The sequence below is a fragment of the Amblyraja radiata genome, chromosome 19 (assembly GCF_010909765.2).
Source record: "Amblyraja radiata isolate CabotCenter1 chromosome 19, sAmbRad1.1.pri, whole genome shotgun sequence".
NCBI lineage: Eukaryota > Metazoa > Chordata > Chondrichthyes > Rajiformes > Rajidae > Amblyraja > Amblyraja radiata.
The window spans coordinates 1,368,324-1,392,504 of NC_045974.1; the positions used below are offsets into that span (position 1 = coordinate 1,368,324).

Genomic DNA, 24,181 nt, shown 5'->3' on the forward strand with positions numbered 1-24,181 from the left:
TTCCTGCTTTTACCCCATATCCCTTGATTCCGTTAGCCCCAAGAGCTATATCTAACTCTCTCTTGAAAGCACCCAGTGAATTGGCCTCCACTGCCTTCTGTGGCAGAGAATAACCTACTGTTATATATATATGCAGCTGATATATATATATATATATATATATATCAGCTGCAATTTAAAACCTGGCCTCCCCTTGTCATGAAAATGTTGAATATTATGTTCTTGTTGATTGAGGAATGTGAAGCATAATATCAGTGTTTTCCCAAATGAGAATTCCAAGTCTATTGAAAGATCACCTTCATTACTATTTTAAATAACTCTCAGTCAGTGATTCATATCTATTCTTTCAGTAGGTAATGAATTATAGACCACAGACTGAAGACATTGTAGCTGTGGATGGTAACTTTATAAAGTTACCATCCACACATCATATCTAGAACATAGAACAGCACAGGAACAAGCCCTTTAGCCACACATGATGCGAAGAATTAAAAGAGTGTTTCATTGTCTTGTGTTGTGAGAATGGAACAATGAAACTCTCACCTGCAACAGTATAACAGCCCCGTAAACACAATACACTTAGATAATATATAAGAAACAAAAAATATAAATATAATAAATAACGGCAATTCTAGGTCTGTCTGTGTGGGTCTGTCTGTGTGGGTCTGTCTGTGTGGGTCTGTCTGTGTGGGTCTGTCTGTGTGGGTCTGTCTGTGTGGGTCTGTCTGTGTGGGTCTGTCTGTGTGGGTCTGTCTGTGTGGGTCTGTCTGTGTGGGTGTGTCTGTCTGTGTCTGCCTGTGTGGGTCTGTCTGTGTGGGTCTGTCTGTCTGTGTCTGTGTGTCTGTGTGTCTGTGTGTCTGTGTCTGTCTGTGTGTGTCTGTTGCCCCTGTTCTTTTTGGAAACCCAAAGATAAAAATACAATAAGATACAGAAAAACCGTTCGGTACTAATTTCATTGCAAGGTAGACAAAAGTGCTGGAGAAACTCAGCGGGTGCAACAGCATCTATGGAGCGAAGGAAATAGGCAACGTTTCGGGCCAAAACCCTTCTTCAGACTGATTTCATTGCAAGGTTCTCAGGGTAAACAAACGAAACATGATAATCTTGTTTGTAATCTTCACGAGTACTTACAACAATTGTGGTTGTTGCAATTATGTATGAGGAATGTTGTGAAGCAGCAACACACAGGTAGTAACTGTGTATAGAATGTCTTGCAGTAACAATAATATTGTGCAGTGTATTAGCTTTGTGCCTTATTCCAACATGGAAATTCTGTAGTTTTGCTTATTATTAGCAGTGAACAGCTTTTTTGTTGCGTGCTATTCAGTCAGTGGAAAGACTTTACATTATTACAATCAAGCCATCCACAGTGTACAGATACAGGATAAAGGGAATACCATGTAGTCAAGTCAAGTCAAGTTTATTTGTCACATACACATACGAGATGTGCAGTGAAATGAAAGTGGCAATGCTCGCGGACTTTTGTGCAAAAGACAAACAATCAAACAACCTATAAACACAATCATAACACACACATATTCTTTTACATAATAAATAATGGAAGGAAAAACGTTCAGTAGAGTTAGTCCCTGGTGAGATAGGCGTTTGCAGTCCGAATGGCCTCTGGGAAGAAACTCCTTCTCGACCTCTCCGTTCTCACCGCATGGCAACGGAGGCGTTTGCCTGACTGTAGCAGCTGGAACAGTCCGTTGCAGGGGTGGAAGGGGTCTCTCATGATATTGTTGGCTCTGGAGTTGCACCTCCTGATGTATAGTTCCTGCAGGGGGGCAAGTGAAGTTCCCATAGTGCGTTCGGCCGAACGCACTACTCTCTGCAGAGCCTTCTTGTCCTTGGCAGAGCAATTCCCAAACCAGATGGTAATGTTCCCGGACAAGATGCTTTCCACCGCCGCTGCGTAGAAGCACTGGAGGATTCTCGGAGACACTCTGAATTTCCTCAATTGCCTGAGGTGGTAAAGGCGCTGCCTTGCCTTACTCACGAGTGCTGAGGCGTGTGATTAAAGATAGTCTGAGGGTCTGCAGTGAAGTAAATGGTAGGTCAGGACCACCCTTTAGTTGGTGATAGGATGGTTCAGTTGCCTGATAAGAGCTGGGAAGAAACTGCTCCTGAATCTGGAGGTGTGTTTTTTCAAACTTCTGTACCTCTTGCCTGAAGGTAAAGGGGATAAGAGGAAGAGAAGAGGTGAGACTGGTCTTTGATGACGCTGCTGGCCTTGCCGAGGCAGCGTGAAGTGTAGATGGGGTCAATGAAAGGGAGGTTGCTCTGCGTGATGGTCTGGGCTCGGTCCACAATTCTCTGCAATTTGGGTAATTGTGATTCACGTTTTGTCCTCCAACTCAGTTTAAGCAATATAACAATTATTAATTTTCACTGGTTTGTTTGGCTGAAGCAAAGAAATTATATGAAATTTGGAGGTAGACAAAAACGCTGGAGAAACTCAGCGGGTGAGGCAGCATCTATGGAGCGAAGGAAATAGGCAACGTTTTGAGCCGAAACCCTTCTTGGTCCTTGGTCCAGGTTGGAAAGTAGTTGTAAATTCACCTTTCTTTGCCATATCTTCCATGGCCAGCTCTTCCCCACAAATACATTGCGTGCTCGACAATGATCATGGCAGTTCTCTCTCCATTCTCTCTTGTGGACTGTGCCCAATGCCCCTCGGGTCTGTTTCCCCACATTATAACTGCACAGTGAATATCCCTTGTCTATGGAATTGCATTGAACAGCTGTGTCTTGTGTCATCACCCATCGATGAGTAATTTATACGCAACCACTTTGGAGATACAGTGCTGAAACAGGCCCTTTGGCCTGACCAAGTCCGCATCGACCAGCAATCACCAAATACACTAGCACTATTTTACCTACTAGGGACAATTTACAATTTTACCAAAGCCATTGACCTACACACCTGCACGTCTTTGGAATTCTCTGCCTCAGAGGGCGGTGGAGGCCGGTTCTCTGGATGCTTTCAAGAGAGAGCTAGATAGGGCTCTTAAAAAGTAGCGGAGTCAGGGGATGTGGGGAGAAGGCAGGAACGGGGTACTGATTGGGGATGATCAGCCATGATCACATTGAATGGCGGTGCTGGCTTGAAGGGCTGAATGGCCTACTCCTGCACCTATTGTCTATTGACTTTGGAGTGTTGAATGAAACAAGATCTCCTGGGGAAACCCATGCATCACAGGGAGAACGTACTCACTCCGTACAGGTCGCACCGGTAGTCTGGATTGAACCCGGGTCTCTGTCATTGAAAGGCAGCAACTCTACAGCAGTTCCAAGTGCAGTTGTTAACTAACCAGTCACCATAACCACAACCTTGTAGTCACCACAGTGCTGTTGGCTAACATCTGCAGGAGCAAATATATCATTAATTCTGGAGACTGGAGGAAGTGCAGATGTTGGAGAGAGCCGTAGGTTCATTCATAATTGGGCCACTCTATGAGGAAAGAGTTTCTGCATCAGCAATAGAATATTAGTGATTTCTATGATTAGACAATTAATTAGAGAGTGTAGGCCAGAAGACAATGGCTTCAAAGTGGCAAAACAACAGAGTGTTCATCACACATAATGGTGTTGACCCTGGTGTCCTCCACGGCTGTGGGACATCCCCACACATTTCACGTCTGAAACGTATTCACTTCTGCAATCTGACATCGCCAATTTGCAGCTCTTGCTCCCAGAAAGAGGAAATGTAGTGATGATGATCAGATGGTCTGTGACTGATTTTAATTTTGAATAGATGAACCAAGATGACCCAAATTACTTTAATTGGAGTAAGCTCTTGTCTCCGCAATCTTGGAATGCATAGGTTGTTTGCCGTCACTTTGCAAACGTACACATAATGTGCAGATGATCTAGTTACAGAGCTGCTGTGTGAATATGCCTGGTAGCTAAATATTTAAGTGGTGCCTTTGTTGTGGCAATGACACTATTTCAATAGGCATGTATATTTTACATTGCGGCCACCACGTTGTGTAGATTTGGGTAATTAACAATGATATCATAGGATACCGGAGCAGTATTAGGTAATTCAGCCCATCTAGTCTACCCCACCATTCCTCCGTGGTGGCCCTATTTTCCCCCCTCAATCCCATTCTCGAGCCTTTTGCCCTTACTAATGAAGAATCGATCAATCTTCACTTTAAAAATACCCAATGATTTGGCCTCCACAGCCGTCTGTGGCAATGAAATCCACAGATTCACCACCCTCTGGCTAAAGAAATTCCTCCTCATCTCCATTCTAAAGGCACGTCCTTTTATTCTGAAGTCTGAAGAAGGGTTTCGGCCCGAAACGTTGCCTATTTCCTTCGCTCCATAGATGCTGCTGCACCCGCTGAGTTTCTCCAGCTTTTTTGTGTACCTTTTATTCTGAGGCTGATCCTAGACTCTTCTGTACGTTCAGATACAGTTGAATCGAGTGAGAGGGTAAAGTAATGCGAGCACTAAAACTACTAGCCGTGGCATCTGGTTCGACATGCTTTTGATCAGGAAGGATAATCCTGTCAGGGAAATTTAAAGCTGTGCATTCTTCAGCAAATCATTTTGTGTATTAATTCAAGGCAATTTTTGGCCTTTATTTTGATCGTAGGAATGATATCTGAACAGATTTCAGATGTCCACAATTAATTTTACAGATATAATTGTATTAGTCCTTAATGAAAAACTAGAATTAAAAACACAGACTAATTTAAAAGCTGAACTTCAGGGATTGAGGCAGTGCAGAGGTTAAAAGTGTTGCTTTGTATACATTGGTTTTTTGAACTAATTTTTATATAATTTTCAATTTGGAAGGATGTCATTATTACTATGATGTGTTGGCATTAAATCACAATATTAAAATGTATAATCAACATAATTTTCCATAAACATTTAAAAACCTAACCTTTTTGGAATTTCATTGGTAGATGCAAAAAATGTATAATTGATCTGGAGTCTTAGTTTAGTTGCTGTGTGGAAACAGGCCCTTCGGCCCACTTGGGACCATGCCGACCATCGATCACTGGATCACACTAGTTCTATGTGATCCCACTTTCTCAGTCACTCCCTACACACTGGGGACAAATTACAGAAGCCAATTAACCTACAAATCTGCACGTTTTTGGAATGTGGGAGGAAACCGGAGCACCCAGACAAAACCTACGTGGTCACAGGGAGAACGTGCAAACTCCTCACAGACAGCACCCGAGGTCAGGATAGAACCCGGGTATATCTGTTAGGCAATAACTCTACCGCAGCGCCCACTCTGCTGCCCATTGCACGGCACACGACACAGGCCCTTCGGCCCAACTCCTCCATGCTGACCAAGATATCCCATCTGATTGAGTCCTATTTCCCTGTACATTCTCCCTGACCCGCTGAGTTACTCCAGCACTTTGTGTCCTTCTGACCTGTTGTGTGTTGTGAAATCCAACCACTTTCTGACCTGTTACCATGTCGCCGGCAACAATCTTCCAGAGCCTGCAGACTCCTCTTGGCTTGCTTCAGTAGCTGGAGGCCTCTGCTTAAATGCCACCTCGTGGAGAAACCACATGCATGGATGGTCCTGCTCAGCTGATTAGGGTTAGTGACGTTCACAAAACTGGAAGTGGAAGGAAAATGGTTTGTTTTAATTTGTTTTTAATCTTGCTAGTAAATACACATCAGCTGCCTGCTGTGCACCTCACCTCAAGTATGTTCTCGGTGGATCTGAGCAGATGAATGTGGAGGAAGGAACTGAAGATGCTGGTTTAAACTGAAGATAGACATAAAAATCTGGAGTAACCCAGCGGGACAGGCAGCATCTCTGGAGTAACCCAGCGGGACAGGCAGCATCTCTGGAGAACTCAGCGGGACAGGCAGCATCTCTGGAGTAACCCAGCGGGACAGGCAGCAACTCTGGAGAACTCAGCGGGACAGGCGGCATCTCTGGAGACATTAAAGAAGGGTCTCGACCCGAAACGTCACCCATTCCTTCTCTCCATTTACTCCAGTATTTTGTGTCTATCTTGAGCAGATGAATGATTCATTTATATAGAAAAATAACAAACGAAACAGGAAAATGAGTGAAATGAAAAATGATCGGTCATAATTGTGCAAATATTACTTGATTTTTAATTCTTTTCAATTTTTCAATGTTCATGTTTTTTAAATTACAGATTCTTGATGGTGTTGATTTGTTTAATCTTCAGTGTGCTATCTACCATAGACCATTATGCTGATTTTGCGACAGGAACTCTCTTTTGGATGGTAAGTAGTCTTACAATGGTACACATTATTAACAAGAGTACAAGGATCTTCAAAGGTTTCAAAGGTCTTTTATAGTCACGTGGACCAATTAAGGTACAGTGATATGCGAATTACCATACAGCCATATGAGAAAAAAGCAACTACATAAAAGTTAACATAAACATCCACCACAGTGGATTCCCCACGTTCCTCATTGTGATGGAAGGCAATAAAGTCCAATCTTACTCTTTATTTCTCCCGCGGTCGGGGCTGTCGAACCATCTGTCGGGGCGATCAAAGCTCCCGCAGCCGCCGGTCGAAACTCCCGCATTGGGGCGATCGAAACTCCCACGGCTTGGAGTTCCCGATGTCGGTCTCTGACCAGAGATTGCGGGCGCCGTGATGTTAAGCCCGCAAGCGCCCATGGTTGCTCCGATGTCAATCCCTGGCAAAGTGATCACGGGCTCTGTGATGGTGAGTCTGCAGGGGATCGCAGTGGAGCTCTCAAACGCTGGTCTTCAGCAGAGGGCGCCAACTCCTCGATGTTAGGCCGCAGTGCGGATGGAGGTACGACACGGAAAAAAATCGCATCTCAGTCGAGATAAGATATTAGAATACATTTCCCCCAACCTCCCCCCCCCCACATAAAACAAGCTAAAGAACACTACTATTTAACACATATTATTTAAACACAAAGATGGAAAGGACAGACAGACTGTTGGCGAGGCAGCCATTGCTGGTGCCACCCATGTGATCTTGCCACATCTTCTCCTTGAAAAACACCAGTGAAATAAATCTACAGTGGCAGCAAACAACATGTATTTGGATGCTGAAAATCCTGGAGATACTCAGGAAATTAGGCAACGCCTGAGGAGGCAGAAGCAGAATTAACCTTCCAGTTCAATTAACTTCCATCACATCCTTCTTGCCCTTAGATGGATCAGACATGGACAGGAGTGGGAAGGTGAGATTTAAATGACTATGTTTTAAAGAGTTCGCTGATGACACAGATTATGAGTCTGTCACAGATATGTACAAATAATATAGTGTACTGGCATGTATTTATATTCATCGATTGAAAGATACAGCATGGAAACAGACCCTTCACATCAAGCCCACCCTGACCATCGATCACCCACTCACACTAGTTCTATGTTATCCCACTCCCTACACACTGGGAGCAATTTAGAGGCTGATTAACCTACAAACCCGCACGTCTTTGGGATGTGGGAGGAAACCAGAGCACCTGGAGGAAAACCCACATTGGAGAGCATGCAAACTCCACACAGACATCATCCAAGGTCAGGATTGGACCCAGGTCTCTGGGGCAGCACTACCAGTTCCACAAACTTCTCCCCTGTTTATGGGAAAAGTGCATCACAGTATAATGTGAAATAAAGTGCAAAATAATTTGTACAGGTTCAAATATCAGGTCATCGTTAACTCCAATAAAGGTTAGTCTTTCAGATCGAGAGCTATGTGCTGCTGCAAGCAGGATTATTAATAGAAAGGTACCAGTTGATACTTCTTGCCTTTAGCCATTACAATATGTAAGTTAATATACAGGTAGTGGGTGGTGTTCAATTATCTTTCTGCCAATCATACCTCCCACACTATAGTCTTGAACTTGAAATGACCTACAACTTATTGAATTTATTGTTAAATTTGCAGGTCTACATTCACTTTTTTAAAACAATTTATATTTTAACTAATGTGTTGTCAAATAAAAAAAACAAATTAAAAATGCTTCTACATTTATGAACAATGCCAATTTAAATAAACCTAAATTTTAGCTAATTACATTTATTAAAATAATAGAGAACAAACTCAATAAATCAAATTTATTATTCTTTGATACTGTTAGTCAATTGCTGAGGAACTGAACATTGATCACTATTTTGCCTGGTTCTAGGATAAGCTTCATAACCTCAGTTTTAAAATCCTTCAGTAAAGTCACTCAAAAGTTATAAGGGATAGGAATAGAATTAGGCCATTCGGCCCATCAAGTCTACTCTGCCATTCTATCATGGCTGATCTATCTCTCCCTCCTAACCTGCCTTCTCCCCATAACCTCTGACGCTCATACTAATCCAGAAAGTAGACTTTTGAAATGACAAATGTTCTTTTTGCCTGAAACAGTTTTATTGGTGTTAACAATTCCAGGGGAAACATTTGTTCTCTCTGACTGAGAAGCTAATTTGAAAGTTAATTTTCTCTTTGGTGAGTGGAGGATTGAGAAAATCTGGAGCCTAATAACTTGCAAACTTAAGGAGTAGGTGCCCAGAGCTCTGGCTTAAATAATTACCCACATTTATGTGATAGAACATTTCCACCCAGTCCAAAGAACGGTCCCGATCCAAAATCTTGTCTCATACCTTCTGTCCTTTCATTTCTGGCATTTGTCCAACAATATCTATCTATCGAATAACCCTCCTCACCCGTGTGGGCCATTAGTAGCTAGGTTTCGTGCTGCCCCATCTCTCTTCCAGCTTTCTTCTCAATCCCGCACCCCTGCAATGAGTCTGAAGAAGGGTCCCAACCAGAAACGTCCTCCTGAAATGATGCCTAACCTGCTGAATGACTCCAGCACTTGAAGATAGATGCAAAATGTTGGAGTAACTCAGTGGGGCAGACAGGCAGCATCTCTGGAGAGAAGGAATGGGTGATGTTTTAGGTCGAGTCCCTTCTTCAGACTGATCTTCAGGCTTCAGAAGGATGTCGAGCCGAAACGTCACCCAAGTTACTCCAGCAGTTTGTGCCAATCTTCGGCTTAAGCCAACATCTGCAGTTCCATCCTACCCACTCCAGCACTTTGGTCTTCTGCAGTTCCTTGTGTCTCCACTCATTTGACTGATAGGTTTGCCATTTGATATATTATTGCAATAACGTCCTTCACCACAGGAGGGTGCACAAAGACTAAAAACCTGCTGTGTGATAGATCACCAAACCATCAACGATCTGTGAATTACAATTATGTTCAGAGTTGCAGATTGTACAGTGACATGATTTACAGAAACTTGCTCACCTGCAAACATGTAAGTATTCGGATTTGCAAATTACATCAAATTGTTATGGAATGTATATCCTGCACTTAATTGCAGTTTGCAAATCAAAAATACAATTTTTGGAATTGTTTTCAGGTGGGAATAGAATGAAACAGTGCTTTAAAACCAGCCACATCACCAGTGCTCCCATTCATCTTGAATTCTCAGCTGTGGCCATTGGGAGGGTATTGGGGGATGGTTGGGGGAAGGGCGGGTGCTCCTTTACATGGGATCCTCTGAAATAAGAGAAAAACACAGAGTGCTGGAGTAACTCAGCGGGTCAGGCAGCATCTGTGGAGAACATGGATAGGTGACTTTTCAGGTTGGGTCCCTTCTTCAGATTGATTGTAGTGGGGGGAGATAGCTGGAAAAGAGGTGGGACGGAACAAAGCCTGGGCGAGGTGTCCTAACCCGAAACATCACCTATCCATATTCTCCAAGGATGTTGCCTGACCCGCTGAGTTACTCCAGCACTCTGTATCTATCTTTAGTATAAACCAGCATCTGCAGTTCTTTGTTGCTGCATCGTGAATTAGAACTTGATATCTCTATTAAAATGTATTTTTTGTCAATTTCACAGAGGGTGGCGGGTATATAGAACGAGCTGCCAGAGGAGGTAGTTGAGGCAGGTACTACATCAACATTTGGACAGGTACATGGATTGGAAAGGTTTAGAGGGATATGGACCAAATTTGGACATGTGGGACTAGTGTAGATGATGCATCTTGGTCGGAAAGGTCAACATTTGTCAAATATTGTAATAATCATTAATTTGAGTTTTAATGCACAAACAACAACCCATTCTCACCAGCTCCTTCTTTCCCTGCTCAGGAAATCGTGCTTGTGTTATTCTTCGGGGTAGAGTACATAGTCCGCCTGTGGTCTGCAGGATGCAGGAGCAAATACGTCGGTGTTAAAGGAAGGATCCGGTTTGCCAGGAAACCCATTTCAATTATCGGTGAGGATACAATGGAGTTCCTCAAAAGCCTCCTGCCCCAACTTCTGTTGGAATCGTAGCTGGCTCCCCTGAGATAGCGATCAGGCAGAATATCCAGAAGATCTGACTGACAGCAGAATATTTTGTTTGGAAATGTGACGCTATAAATGTACAATAAAATGGTTCAACAGGAAATATAGAACAGTTGAATCACTTTTAAATGAAAGATATGAATCACAAAATTATGTCACAGCATGGAAACAGACCCTTCGGCTCAACTTTCCCACACGGACTAGGTGCCTCATCTGTGTTGGTCCCACCTGCCTGTGTTTGACCCATATTTCTCTAAACCTTCCCTATCTATGTACCTGTCCAATGTTGTAGCACCTGCCGCAACTATCTGGCAGCTCGTTCCATTAACCCACCATCTGCTGTGTGAAAACGTTGTCCCGCAGGTTCCTATTAAATCTTTCCCCTTTCACCTTAAACCTATGCCCCCTGGCTCTTGATTCCCGCTACCCCGGGTAAAAGACTGGTGCATTCTCCCTATATATTCTCCTCATGATCTTATGCACCTCTGTATGATCACCCCTCCACCTCCTGCCATCCAAGGAATAATGTCCCAGCCTGCTCAACCTCTCCCTATAGCTCAGCCCCTCGAGTCCTGGCACCATCCTCGTAAATTGTCTTATTCTTGGACAGTCTCTCAGGGCCACGGATGGCTTGGTTCCCTCCTGGTTCTGTGCTGACTGAGGTGCCCGGGACATTTCCAGAGGCGGGGTTGGAGTTATGGGTGTGCAGGTAGGTGGTTGGTGAGGTGGTGTGTTGTGTTTGGTGTTCATGTTCAATTTCTGTCCACTTCCCAGTCCATGGTCTTGAAGGTAGACAAAAGTGCTGGAGAAACTCAGCGGGTGCAGCAGCATCTATGGAGCGAAGGAAATAGGCAACTTTTCGGGCCGAATCCATGAAGGAAATGGGCAACGTTTCGGGCCGAAACCCGGAAGGGTTTCGGCCCGAAACGTTGCCTATTTCCTTCACTCCATAGATGCTGCTGCACCCGCTGAGTTTCTCCAGCACTTTTGTCTACCTTCGATTTTCCAGCATCTGCAGTTCCTTCTTAAACCCTTGGTCTTGAGGTTCTGATTAAGTTGAATGTCCCCTTGAGAAGCCACGGGCCAGGAGTTTGTGGAGCAGTTGCATTGTTGTTGGTTTTTTGCACACAAATTCTCACAGTGACACTGACTCGCACAATAACATCATGGATTGATCATAAGTTTGAGACTAACTAGCATGTCATATTTTTACCTTGCAGATCTGATAGTCGTGGTTGCCTCGATCATAGTGCTCAGTGTTGGATCAAATGGACAAATGTTTGCTACGTCTGCTATCAGGTATTGTTCTGGAGTTTTACAATGGACATTGAACTCAATGGACACAAATTACATCTATCCATTGGACCAGTTAGATTGTGGGTTTCAGAAAAGGCAGAGTGTCAGTAGTAACACTTGCAGTAGACCATAAAGGGCCTGTCCCACTTAGAACATAGAAAATAGGTGCAGAAGTGGGCCATTCGGTCCTTCGAGCCTGCACCGTCATTCAATACGATCATGGCTGATCATCCAACTCAGTATCCTGTACCTGCCTTCTCTCCATATCCCCTGATCCCTTAAGCCACAAGGGCCACATCTAACTCCCACAACTACCTTCTGTGGCAGAGAATTCCAGAGATTCACCACTCTCTGTATGAAAAATGTTTTCCTCATCTCGGTCCTAAAAGATTTCCCCAGACTTGCCGGCCGGCACCCGTCATAGTCGCAGCAGGTGGCCGAAAAATGTCCTAAGTATTGACAATCGAGCGGCAATCTGAAAAAGGTACGACTCTTTGGGCGATTACCCACGACCATATAGGCGTCACGTGTCGACATGTCGCGGGGTGAAGCCTGTATGTCCGTGAGTAGTCGCCCAAAGTGTCGCACCTTTTTCAGGTCGCTGCTGGATTTTCAACATTTTGGAACATTTTCGGCGACCTGCTGCGACTATGACTGGTGCCGGCAAGTTGCTGAAGTGGGACAGGCCCTTTGCCATTATTGATGTGTCTGAAGAAGTGTCAGAAACGTCACCTACCCTTGTTCTCCAGAAAATCTGTTATTAATGTAATAACATCTACCTCATTGGAGACCCTCAGGCATCTACCTCATTGGAGACCCTCGGGCTATCTTTAATTGGACTTTACTGTACTTCATCTTGCACTAATCATAAATACATAGACAATAGGTGCAGGAGTAGGCCATTCGGCCCTTCGAGCCTGCACCGCCATTCGATGTGATCATGGCTGATCATCCACAATCTGTACCCCATTCCTGCCTTCTCCCCATATCCCTTGATTCCACTAGCCCTAAGAGCTCTATCTAACTCTCGTTTGAATGCATCCAGTGAATTGGCCTCCACTGCTTTCTTATATGTTTCTACTATAAGATCCTCTCTCATCTTAAATTCCAGTGAATACAAGCCCAGTCAAAAAAGCTTTTCACTGCACTATTCCTCGGTACACATGGCAATAAACTTAACTAACAATATGTTGTTTTTCTTTAGCGTTATAATGTAGATATTGTTTGTTTTAAGGGGTATCCGCTTTCTTCAGATCTTACGGATGCTACATGTGGATCGCCAAGGCGGTACCTGGAGGCTTCTGGGATCGGTTGTGTTCATTCATCGCCAGGTATGCTCCTGTTCTGAGCTCATGGCCCGACACAAAGGGGGGAAAATATTCAATCCTCACTCCCACTGTTAAATTCCTGCAGGCTGAATAACGCTGGATGCAGCCAGTCAAGTCTAGAAAATATGATCATGTTTTTTGGATGGTTTAGTGAGTTTTATCTACAGATAGTGCTTGGAGAGACTTGACATTCTTGCCATAGAGGGAGTACAGAGAAGGTTCACCAGACTGATTCCTGGGATGTCAGTACTTTCATATGAAGAAAGACTGGATAGACTCGGCTTGTACACGCTAGAATTTAGGAGATTGAGGGGGGATCTTATAGAAACGAACAAAATTCTGTGCTGACTGAGGTGCCAGGGACATTTCCAGGCGGGGTTGGAGTTACGGGTGTGCAGGTAGGTGGTTGGTGAGGTGGTGCGTTGCGTTTGGTGTTCATGTTGAGTTTCTGCGCACTTCCCAGTCCTTAGCCTTGAGGGTAGACAAAAATGCTGGAGAAACTCAGCGGGTGCAGCAGCATCTATGGAGCGAAGGAAATAGGCAACGTTTCGGGCCAAAACCCTGAAGGAAATAGGCAACGTTTCGGGCCGAAACCCGGAAGGGTTTCGTCCCGAAACGTTGCCTATTTCCTTCGCTCCATAGATGCTGCTGCACCCGCTGAGTTTCTCCAGCATTTTTGTCTACCTTCGATTTTCCAGCATCTGCAGTTCCTTCTTAAACACTTGGTCTTGAGGTTCTGGTCATTACTCCCTTTACCCTGTATCATGGACAGCTTGATTGTAATCATGTATAATCTTTCCGCTGACTGGATAGCACGCAGCAAAAAAAGCTTTTGGAGAGACTTGGATTGTTGTCTTTGGAATGGGTCGGAGGTTGAGGGGAGACCCAGTAGCAAAATATAACATTATGAGAGGCATAGATAGGGTAGACAGTCATATCCTTTTTAGTTGTTTTTGCCAGGATGGAAATGTCAAAGACTAGGGGGCACAGCTACTGTATAAGGTGGGAGGGGCAAATGTTTAAAGGTGTTGTGTGGGGCAAGTTTTGTTTTACACAGAGAGTGGTGCGTGCGTATAACACGCTACCTTAGGGACGACAGATGGCACAATGGGCTAAGTGTTCGGCTGGCGACCGGAAGGTGGCCGGTTCGAATCCCGCTTGGAGTGCATACTGTCGTTGTGTCCTTGGGCAAGACACTTCACCCACCTTTGCCTGTGTGTGAATGTGTGTGAGTGATTGGTGGTGGTCGGAGGGGCCGTAGGCGCAGAATGGCAGCCACACTTCCGTCAGTCTGCCCCAGGGCAGCTGTGGCTACAGAAGTAGCTTACCACCACCGAGTGTGACTGAGGAGTGTATGATTAATGCGATGTAAAGCGCCTTGAGTATTAGAAAGGCGCTATATAAATCCCATCCATTATTATTATTATTACCAGGGGTGGTGGTGGCGACAGATATGATAGTGGTGCTGAAGAGGCTTTTAGATAGGTACATGTATATGCAGCAAATGGAGGGATATAGATCATGTGCAGGCACAGGAAATTAGTTTCACCTGACATGATCTTTAGCATAGACATTGTGGGTCAAAGGGCCTGTTCTTTTTTCTGATGTTCCAAATGAAAATGCCAGTGCTTTGTACACCTTGGTATGTAAGTAGAAACAAGGAACTGCAGATGTTGGTTTACACAAAAGAACACAAAGTGCTGGACTAACTCAGCGGGTCAGGTAACATCCTGAAGAACCTGGATAGGTAATGTTTTGGGTTGGGACCCTTCTTCAGACTGATCGCAAGGCCCTGACTTGAAACGTCAACTATCCATGTTCTCCACAGATGCTGCCTGACCCGCTGAGTTACTGCAGCACTCTGTGAAACGTCACCTATCCATGTTCTCCAGAGATGCTGCCTGACCCGCTGAGTTACTCCAGCACTCTGTGAAACGTCACCTATCCATGTTCTCCACAGATGCTGCCTGACCCGCTGAGTTACTCCAGCACTCTGTGAAACGTCACCTATCCATGTTCTCCACAGATGCTGCCTGACCCGCTGAGTTACTCCAGCACTCTGTGAAACGTCACCTATCCATGTGTCCCTCCAAAGAGTAAGAGCTGGGTGAGAGTTGAATCATCACGTTTCTCCTTTGCCCAAGAATCCAATTATTATCTCCTGATTTGCTGGGATTTCTCGGCAAAATCTTCCTACTTTATAGATTCAGTAAAAAGAGCAATGAAGTTTTTTATTTTCACCTAATTTTTTTAAATGCCATTTTATTGTATGTTTTTGTTTAGTAAGTTAAGATTTTAATTACCCACAACATTATTATCCACAACATTTTGGAGGCAGAGAAGTATGAGAAACATTCAGCTTTGGCAGAAGATGAGTATTTTGGGATTAGGTGTTCAATCCAGTCAAATCATATCATGCATGCATGTATTTACCCAAGCCATACACAAATATAACAGGTTTTGCAAGGAGAAAATACCAGAGTGTAGAATATAATGTTATAGTGTTATAGTTACAGAGGAAAAAGTCCAAAGTCGGCAAAGGGGTAGGTTGGAAGGTCGGGAAGACAACCAACCTTATGGGAGGACCGTTTGATAGGTTGATAACAGTGAGGAAGAAGTTATTTCTGAATCTGGTGGTATGTGTTTCAAGCTTTAGTGCCTTCTGCCCAATGGGAGAGGGTTTAAGAAGGTCTGGGATTATGTTGGCTGTTTTGCTGAGGACAGCCTGAAGTGTGGATGGAGATGATAGTGGTGAAAGTTGTTTGTCTGATGGACTCTGCATTTTGCTGCTTACACTGGGTGGTGGGTGCCTGGAACACGCTGGCAGGGATGGTGGTTGAGGCAGATACCATAGTGGTGTTTAAGAGACTCAGTGGGTCATGAACACCTGTTTCCATGTTATACGGTATCTTTTCATTCAATTCAACTCAATCCAATTCAATCAATAATTTGTAGGCTGCTGCTGATGAGATGAATTCACAATCTTTTCTCATTTGTCTTCAGTTACAACATTATCTTCAAGAGAATTGAAGAATATTTCATAGTCTTATGATGATTAGACTATGGAGAATATGGTATAGTCTTCCCAACATAAGTAGCTACAAGAGACAATGAGTGGCTAGTTTGGCATTTGATGATTTGGTAAATATGTTAAACGTCCCATATGGTTGCGTCAGGCATTCACGTTGACAAGATTAATTATTTCTCTTTGCTTAACCCTAAAAAAGTTCTAAGACTAAATTGTTGTTGTGTTTGAACTTGGAAGATGTTGATTGCTCGCAGCTGTTATTTCAGCACAGCGCCATCAGCTTCAATGTTCACTTGACTTTGAATGAAGTATGCAAGGGTCACGTTATTGTAACCATAATTGCAAAAGAACCTTTAGAATCAAAATACTACATATAGTAACTCTCTTGCTTTGGAAATTAAGGTTTTATATTCTTAAAGCAAAACATAGCAGGCTTTGCAATTTGCAATTGTTGTAAACTAATTTTAATGATCTGAATTTTGTAAAGACTGTCTTAAATGCACCAGAGTCAAACATTATTTATTTTAAGGTTATAAAGGAGTTGAAGTTACACCACAGCCTCAGAAATCTCCATTTATATCACACTTGGAATACTGAGAGCAGTTCTGGGCAAACTTGATCGAGTGCAATATGATTATTGGAGGTTAATTGGCCACTAGTGTGTAGGGAGTGGATCAGAAAGTGGGATAACATCCAACTAGTCTGAATGAATGATTAATGGAGGGATGTGGACCACATGCAGGCAGAGGAGATTAGTTTTGATTGTAATCATGTATAGAATTTAACTGTATAGTACGCAAACAAAAGCATTTCACTCTACCTGGGTACATGTGACAATAATGAATGAAACGAAAAAAACTTGGCATCATGTTTGGCACAGACATTGTGTATCGACGGACATGTTTCTATGTGTAAGAAAGAACTGCAGATGCTGGTTTAAATCGAAGGTGGACACAAAATTCTGGAATAATGGCCCTGTCCCATTGTACGAGTTCATTCAAGTGCTCTCTCGAGTTTAAAAAAAAATCAAACTCGTGGTAAGTACGTAGAATGTACGTAGCGGGTACGTCGGAGCTCGGGGACGTCTCTTAGTGGCTCGTAACGCTAACGGCAGGTACTCGGGAAGACTCGTGAAGATTTTTCAACATGTTGAAAAATGTCCACGAGAGCCCCGAGTACCGACGAGCGGCCATTACCGTAAATCTCCAAGTTCGAATCAGGGCAAACTCGGGAGAACTCTTTGAATGAACTCGTACAGTGGGACAGGGCTTTAACTCAGCGGGTGAGGCAGCATCTCTGGAGAGAAGAAATGGGCGACGTTTCGGGTCGGGACCCTTCTTCAGACTTCAGACATGTTTCTATGCTGTTCTGTTCAAATGAGGCGAAGAATGTACACAATGCTGCATCTTTTCCTGAGCTCCTCCTCATGTCACCTGGTGAATGATTTAAAATAAGATGTGGTTAACAAACTAAAAAAAATTGCTGTAATTCAAAAGTCAAGAGTTATTTCATATACACCGACCATGGAACAGTATTCTTATTTGCAGCGGCATAACAGGCCTGGAATCACAGTGCTCATAGATAATATCATAAACAAAAAACATTTATGGTTTAAAAACCCCAATCCTTGTGCAAAAAGCCCAAAGTCCTGGATGCGATGTAAATAGTCCATAGTTTGAGTTTCAGTGGTTAGTGTTTAGTGTTCACGAGCCTGATAGTCGTTGGGGAAGCAGATTAGATTAGATTAGATTCCTTTATTGTCATGAAATGTCGTTGCCTGCAGTCATACATATAATAATAAATAACAAAATGCACAATAAACACAAATTAACATCCACCACAAGCAGCTGTTCTTCGCTAAAATCAGTCAATAATCCATGCGTAATCAATGTTTTATTTTGCAGGAACTCATAACCACACTCTACATAGGTTTTTTGGGCCTGATATTTTCTTCCTATTTCGTGTATCTGGCTGAGAAAGATGCCGTGGATGAGAAAGGGATGACTGGCTTTGGAAGCTATGCCGATGCATTATGGTGGGGAGTGGTGAGTTGTTTCACATTTGATGATATATTGTCACTGAAGTAATGGTAAGATTAGTTAAATTCACTCCTATTTCATGCTCTAGAATCGGTGTTTGTTTTAAAATGAAATGGCACATTTTTAGAGTACAGAACGTAAAAGACAGAAACAGGCCCTTCAGGCCATAACTAGAAGATTGAGAGGGGATCTTGTAGAAACTTACAAAATTCTTAAGGGGTTGGACAGGCTAGATGCAGGAAGATTGTTCCCGATGTTGGGGATGTCCAGGACAAGGGGTCACAGTTTACGGATAAGAGGGAAGTCTTTTAGGACCGAGGTGATAAAAACATTTTTCACACAGGGAGAGTGGTGAATCTCTGGAATTCTCTGCCACAGAAGGTAGTTGAGGCCAGTTCATTGGATAGATTTAAGAGGGAGTTAGATATGGCCCTTGTGGCTAAAGGGATCAGGGGGTATGGAGAGAAGGCAGGTACAGGACACTGAGTTGGATGATCAGCCATGATCATATTGAATGGCGGTGCAGGCTCGAAGGGCCGAATGGCCTACTCCTGCACCTATTTTACTATGTTTCTATAATGTCCATGCCGAATATGATGCCTTTAAAATAATCTCCCCTGCCTGCATGTGTTCCACATCCCTCCATATTCATGTGTCTATCTAAAAACCTCACACACCACTATTGTATCTGCCTGCACCACCACCCCTGGCAGCGTGTTCATGGCTGTGTTTAAAAATAAAAGCCATCTGTGTAATAAAAAAATTTGGCCCACACATCTCCTTTAAACTTTGTGCCTGAGCTTCTGTAGGGTAGAGATCTCCATTCATGTTAGGTACATACCTAATAGCCTGTTAAACATCACAATTTGAATCCAGTCACGGGAGAGTCTAGAACGAGAGGACACAGCTTCAGAACAAAATGACGTACATTTAGGTGGTGATGAGGAGGAATTTGTTGAGCCAGAGTGGTGAATCTGAGGAATTAATTGCCACAGACGGCTGTGGAGGCCAACATTGATATTTTTAAGGCGGAGATTGATAGGTTCTTGATTAGTAATGCCCCTGTCCCACTTAGGAAACCTGAACAGAAACCTCTGGAGACTTTGCGCCCCACCCAAGGTTTCCGTGCGGTTGCCGGAGGTTGCAGGTGGTTGCCGGAGGTTGCAGGTAGTGGAAGCAGGTAGGGAGACTGACAAAAACCTCCGGGAACCGCACGGAAACCTTGGGTGGGGCGCAAAGTCACCAGAGGTTTCCGTTCAGGTTTCCTAAGTGGGACAGGGGCATAAGGACCCCAAAGGTTATGGGGAGAAGGCAGGAGAATGGGGTTGAGTGGGAAAGATAGATCATCCATTATTGAATGGGGGTAGACAAAAATGCTGGAGAAACTCAGCGGGTGCAGCAGCATCTATGGAGCGAAGGAAATAGGCAACGTTTCGGGCCGAAACCCTTAAGGAAATAGGCAACGTTTCGGGCCGAAACCCGGCAGGGTTTCGTCCCGAAACGTTGCCTATTTCCTTCGCTCCATAGATGCTGCTGCACCCGCTGAGTTTCTCCAGCATTTTTGTCTACCTTCGATTTTCCAGCATCTGCAGTTCCTTCTTAAACATTATTGAATGGGGAGCAGACTCTGGGCTGAATGTCCTAATTCTGCACCTATGTCTTGTGGTTTTATTTGGTATCATATTATCGGCAAACATTTGATCCACTTAGCTAGTTTGCTGCAGACTAAACTAAACTATCATGCAATCGTCTCACATGATGAAGAATGATGATACTACATTTTGTGGTGTCATGAAACTCGAGCTCTTGGTCTATCGCTGAGTCATGGTCTCAGTTTGTAATTAAAATAGTCTAGGCCCTGTGGGAACCCAGTTCTGTCGGTGATGTCATTGCAGCTGGATAAAGTTACTGGAAGAAAAATTAAACAAAGTCCTTCTCTATCCTGGTTATCTTTAGTCGGGGGAAAAACTGAATGAAAAGTTTTCATCCAAATTTACTTTTTACCTGTTCAAATTGTGATGCTTTAGATTGCATTTAATCTCCCTTTAAAGCTTTAATGCCTACATCTCCCTTTAGCTTGTTCTGCAGAACACATAGAAACATAGAAAATAGGTGCAGGAGTAGGCCATTCGGCCCTTCGAGCCTGCACCACCATTAAATATGATCATGGCTGATCATCCAACTCAGTATCCTGTACCTGCCTTGTCTCCATACCCCCTGATCCCTTTAGCCACAAGGGCCACATCTAACTCCCTCTTAAATATAGCCAATGAACTGGCCTCAACTACCTTCTGTGGCAGAGAATTCCAGAGATTCACCACTCTCTGTGTGAAAGATGTTTTCCTCAGAAACATGGCCTATATTTTTAGTTTTACATGTGTGAAATGGAGATATTCAGCATTATCTTTTGTTGTGAGCAATAACGTGCTTTTGAAAACTCAATTAGGTTCTAAAGCATTCAACTGCATTCAGAAGTCAACAAATTCATAAGAAACAATGCCAAGTCTTTAGATATTCATTTGAATATGACTGACTTAAAGCTTAATGTCGCAGAGTCCCCCATTTCCAGTTTACCTCCCTCTTTCCCAACCCCGTCCTCTTCCACCCATATCCCTCCCTCCAGCTTTACATTTCACTCCTGCCTTGTTCTCTTAATCTGACACCCGTTTGTCTCTGTTTCATCTCCAGCCTTAAGAAGGGCCTGTCCCACTTGGCAAGTTTTTCGGCGACTCCTGGCATCATATCAGTGTCGCCAAAAGATTTTGAACATTTCAAAACCCAGCGGCGACAAAAAAAAGAGTTGCGACACTTGAAAAAACACCGCGCGTCATATGTCATCGCGCCGCATCATGCCTCGTCACGGCGCAAATGTTTCGGCGACCTGATACGTCAGTCAATGATGCCGGCAGTTGCCAAGTGGGGCAGGCCCTTTAGTCACTTGCTCTACTCTCAGCCTTAGTCACAAACCACCCACCCTCACGTTGCCAGGCTTTGTCACACCCCCACCTCACTTCTCCAGCTTTCTCCCCCCCCCCCCGACTCCATCAGTCTGGAGAAGGGTCATGACCCAAAACAGTGTCTGTCCATTCCCTCCGCAGATGCTGCCTGACAACACGAGTTGTGTTTTGACCATAACTTAAATGATTTGTGTTTCATTCTTAGGTAACAGTTACAACAATTGGATATGGTGACAAAGTTCCACAGACATGGATTGGCAAGACAATAGCTTCTTGCTTCTCTGTGTTTGCAATATCTTTCTTTGCACTTCCAGCCGTAAGTACATTATTTAACTTTTTAGAAACATAGACATAGAAACATAGAAAATAGGTGCAGGAGTAGGCCATTCGGCCGTTCAAGCCTGCACCCCCATTCAATATGATCATGGCTGATCATCCTAAATTTTCTGCCTAAATTTCATAAATGTCTAAGTGATAGGAGCAAAATTAGGCCATTCAGCCCATCAAGTTTACACTGCAATTTAATCATAGCTAATCTATCTTTCCCCCTAACTCCCATTCTCCTGCCTTCTCCCCATAACTCTTGACATCCACAATTTGATTTTGGCCTTTAAATATCTGAGATCAGACAGATTATATTCTACATAGGGTGAATATGTCTGAAACTTTATTTTAATGAGAAATCCACATTGGCTTGTCATGATAGTTGGTAGAAGGTATAAATATAAAAATCATTTTGCAAGAGTAGATTCAGCCACAGATCTTCCAATGGACTTTGAGATGATAGCTAGTTGGCAATGGGAAACTTTGGAATAAGTCTGTGCCAAGAAAATATCATTTTTAATATGGCTTCTGCATCAAATTTATTTTTGTCAATTCATAAACTCTTTGTTCTAGGACACCAAGCTGAAAAAATAGTTTTGTTTTAAAAGGAGGTATGTGATGTAATGTGAATTGAAAATAACCATATAACCATATAACAATTACAGCACGGAAACAGGCCATCTCGGCCCTACAAGTCCGCGCCGAACAATTTTTTTCCCTTAGTCCCACCTGCCTGCACTCATACCATAACCCTCCATTCCCTTCTCATCCATATGCCTATCCAATTTATTCTTAAATGATACCAACGAACCTGCCGCCACCACTTCCACTGGAAGCTCATTCCACACCGCTACCACTCTCTGAGTAAAGAAGTTCCCCCTCATGTTACCCCTAAACTTCTGTCCCTTAATTGAGAAAATGAGAAATTACCTTCAAAATTACTGCAAAACTGACTTGAACTCTTCAGGCCGAACTGAAGAATATGTCTTTAAGATAGCAAACTAAACTATTTTTTAAATTTTAACTGTTTAGATCAAACAGAACATTTTGTTAGAAATGGGATTCTTGTTGATTTTTACTTTGAAGAATCATTTACAAACCAACAAAGTTAAACATCTGTGCAAAATATTTGTGGTGTTACTGCAAAGACAGTTTTAATCAGTTATTTTGTGTTCACTCGAGTTAATTGTACATATAAATGTTTTTAGTCTAATTATTTGTGGAAAATATGAAGTCTGTTGCTTCTATTGAAACCTATAGTTTGGTGTATTGATTAGAAATATTTTGTAAAGCCTTTGAACGAAGCTGAAGAGAATATTTTTTTTTTTTTAATCTGTCTTCATGTTTTCTCCATCCACAGCTTAGTGTTATATCATAAGTGGTTGATACCATAGCTCTGTATAATGCTTTATAAAAGCGATGTAATAGTATTATAAAATAACTTTACTGTAAAGTGCTCTAATTAAACGTTTAATTTTAAGGGTATACTGGGATCTGGATTTGCTCTTAAAGTTCAACAGAAACAGCGTCAGAAGCACTTCAGTCGACAGATACCTGCTGCGGCCTCTCTCATTCAGGTATGTGTCGTATGTACAATCAAAGGTGCAGGAAGGAACTGCAGATGCTGGTTTAAACCGAAGCTGGAGTAACTCGGCGGGTCAGGCAGCATCTCTGGAGAGAATGGAGCGGCTGGGATTGTATACTCTGGAGTTTAGAAGGATGAGAGGGTATCTTATTGAAACATATAAGATTATTAATGTGCTGAGAGAATGGAGCGGCTGGACTTGTATACTCTGGAGTTTAGAAGGATGAGAGGGAATCTTATTGAAACATATAAGATTATTGAGGGTTTGGACACGCTAGAGGCAGGAAACATGTTCCCGATGTTGGGGGAGTCCAGAACCAGGGGCCAATGTTTAAGAACTGATCAGCCATGATCACATTGAATGGCGGTGCTGGCTCGTAGGGCCAAATGGCCTACTCCTGCACCTATTGTCTATTGTCTATTGTCTAAAAGCAATTGGTTATGTTTTGTGTTGAGACTTCTTCAGAAACATCACCTATTCCTTTTCTCCAGAGATGCTGCCTGACCTGCTGAGTTACTCCAGCTTTTTGTGTCTGTACAATCAAAGATATTAATATCAGCATGGACACAAGGAAATTGAAATTTTGCATTACGTAGTTAATGTAGTTTGATTGGAAGTCATTCTTTTAACTTCCACGTGTGTCTTGAAACCCTATTCTATAATTGTCAAGTACCTGGGGATAAAAATGAACGATATTGGCAATATTCATCCATTCAGTTAACACAGGATTTGAATTATATGCATTTGCAATGATTGGTGATTGAGCCTTTGTGTCTGAGGGTTCCAAAGAGAACCTCAGGATAGATTTTGCCTTTCCCGATCTCAAGTTATTTTAGCAGGGTTACCTCTGGAGCTTTGGTGGAGAGGATAGAGAGTAGGAGAGATGTCTTTGGTCCAGTTCCTGGTCTAGTGCACCTAACTAGATATAAAATAGCCTCTTCTCCAAAAGGTTCCTCCACATACTGAACCTCATGCCCCTTCACCTTCTGGATCAGCTACCGTGGAGGACTTTATCACTGTGAAAACACATTTAAAATAGGGTTTTTTTCCCCCCCCCCATTATATTTTCTTGTGTTATAATATCCCTTAACCGTAGCAATCATCTATCTAGCAAAAGCTCTGTTCAAAAATTGTCAAGATAACATTTAGAATGATGACACCTATTTTTTAAATGCAAGTGCTGTTGAATTTGAAAGCTTGCAGCTGGAGTAGCAATCTGCACTGTTAATTCTTTGCAAATGACTCCGTTTACTGACATCCCATACTAAAGCATTGAGTGACACATACTATCCAGATTTGCTTGCCTGTGACCAAGTCAACCTGCCACA

At 43.1% G+C, this 24,181-nt stretch overlaps 1 protein-coding gene across 1 annotated transcript in view; it reads left to right on the forward strand.

Moving 5' to 3' along the window:
* Nucleotides 1-24,181, forward strand: part of LOC116984242 (potassium voltage-gated channel subfamily KQT member 1-like) — a 41,789-nt gene that overhangs the window by 12,480 nt on the left and 5,128 nt on the right. The window contains exons 3-9 of the mRNA XM_033038360.1: nucleotides 6,153-6,243; nucleotides 10,098-10,224; nucleotides 11,516-11,594; nucleotides 12,826-12,922; nucleotides 17,852-17,992; nucleotides 21,149-21,259; nucleotides 22,749-22,844. Coding sequence (XP_032894251.1) covers nucleotides 6,153-6,243; nucleotides 10,098-10,224; nucleotides 11,516-11,594; nucleotides 12,826-12,922; nucleotides 17,852-17,992; nucleotides 21,149-21,259; nucleotides 22,749-22,844 — 742 coding nt within the window. The remainder of the gene's footprint in view (nucleotides 1-6,152; nucleotides 6,244-10,097; nucleotides 10,225-11,515; nucleotides 11,595-12,825; nucleotides 12,923-17,851; nucleotides 17,993-21,148; nucleotides 21,260-22,748; nucleotides 22,845-24,181) is intronic.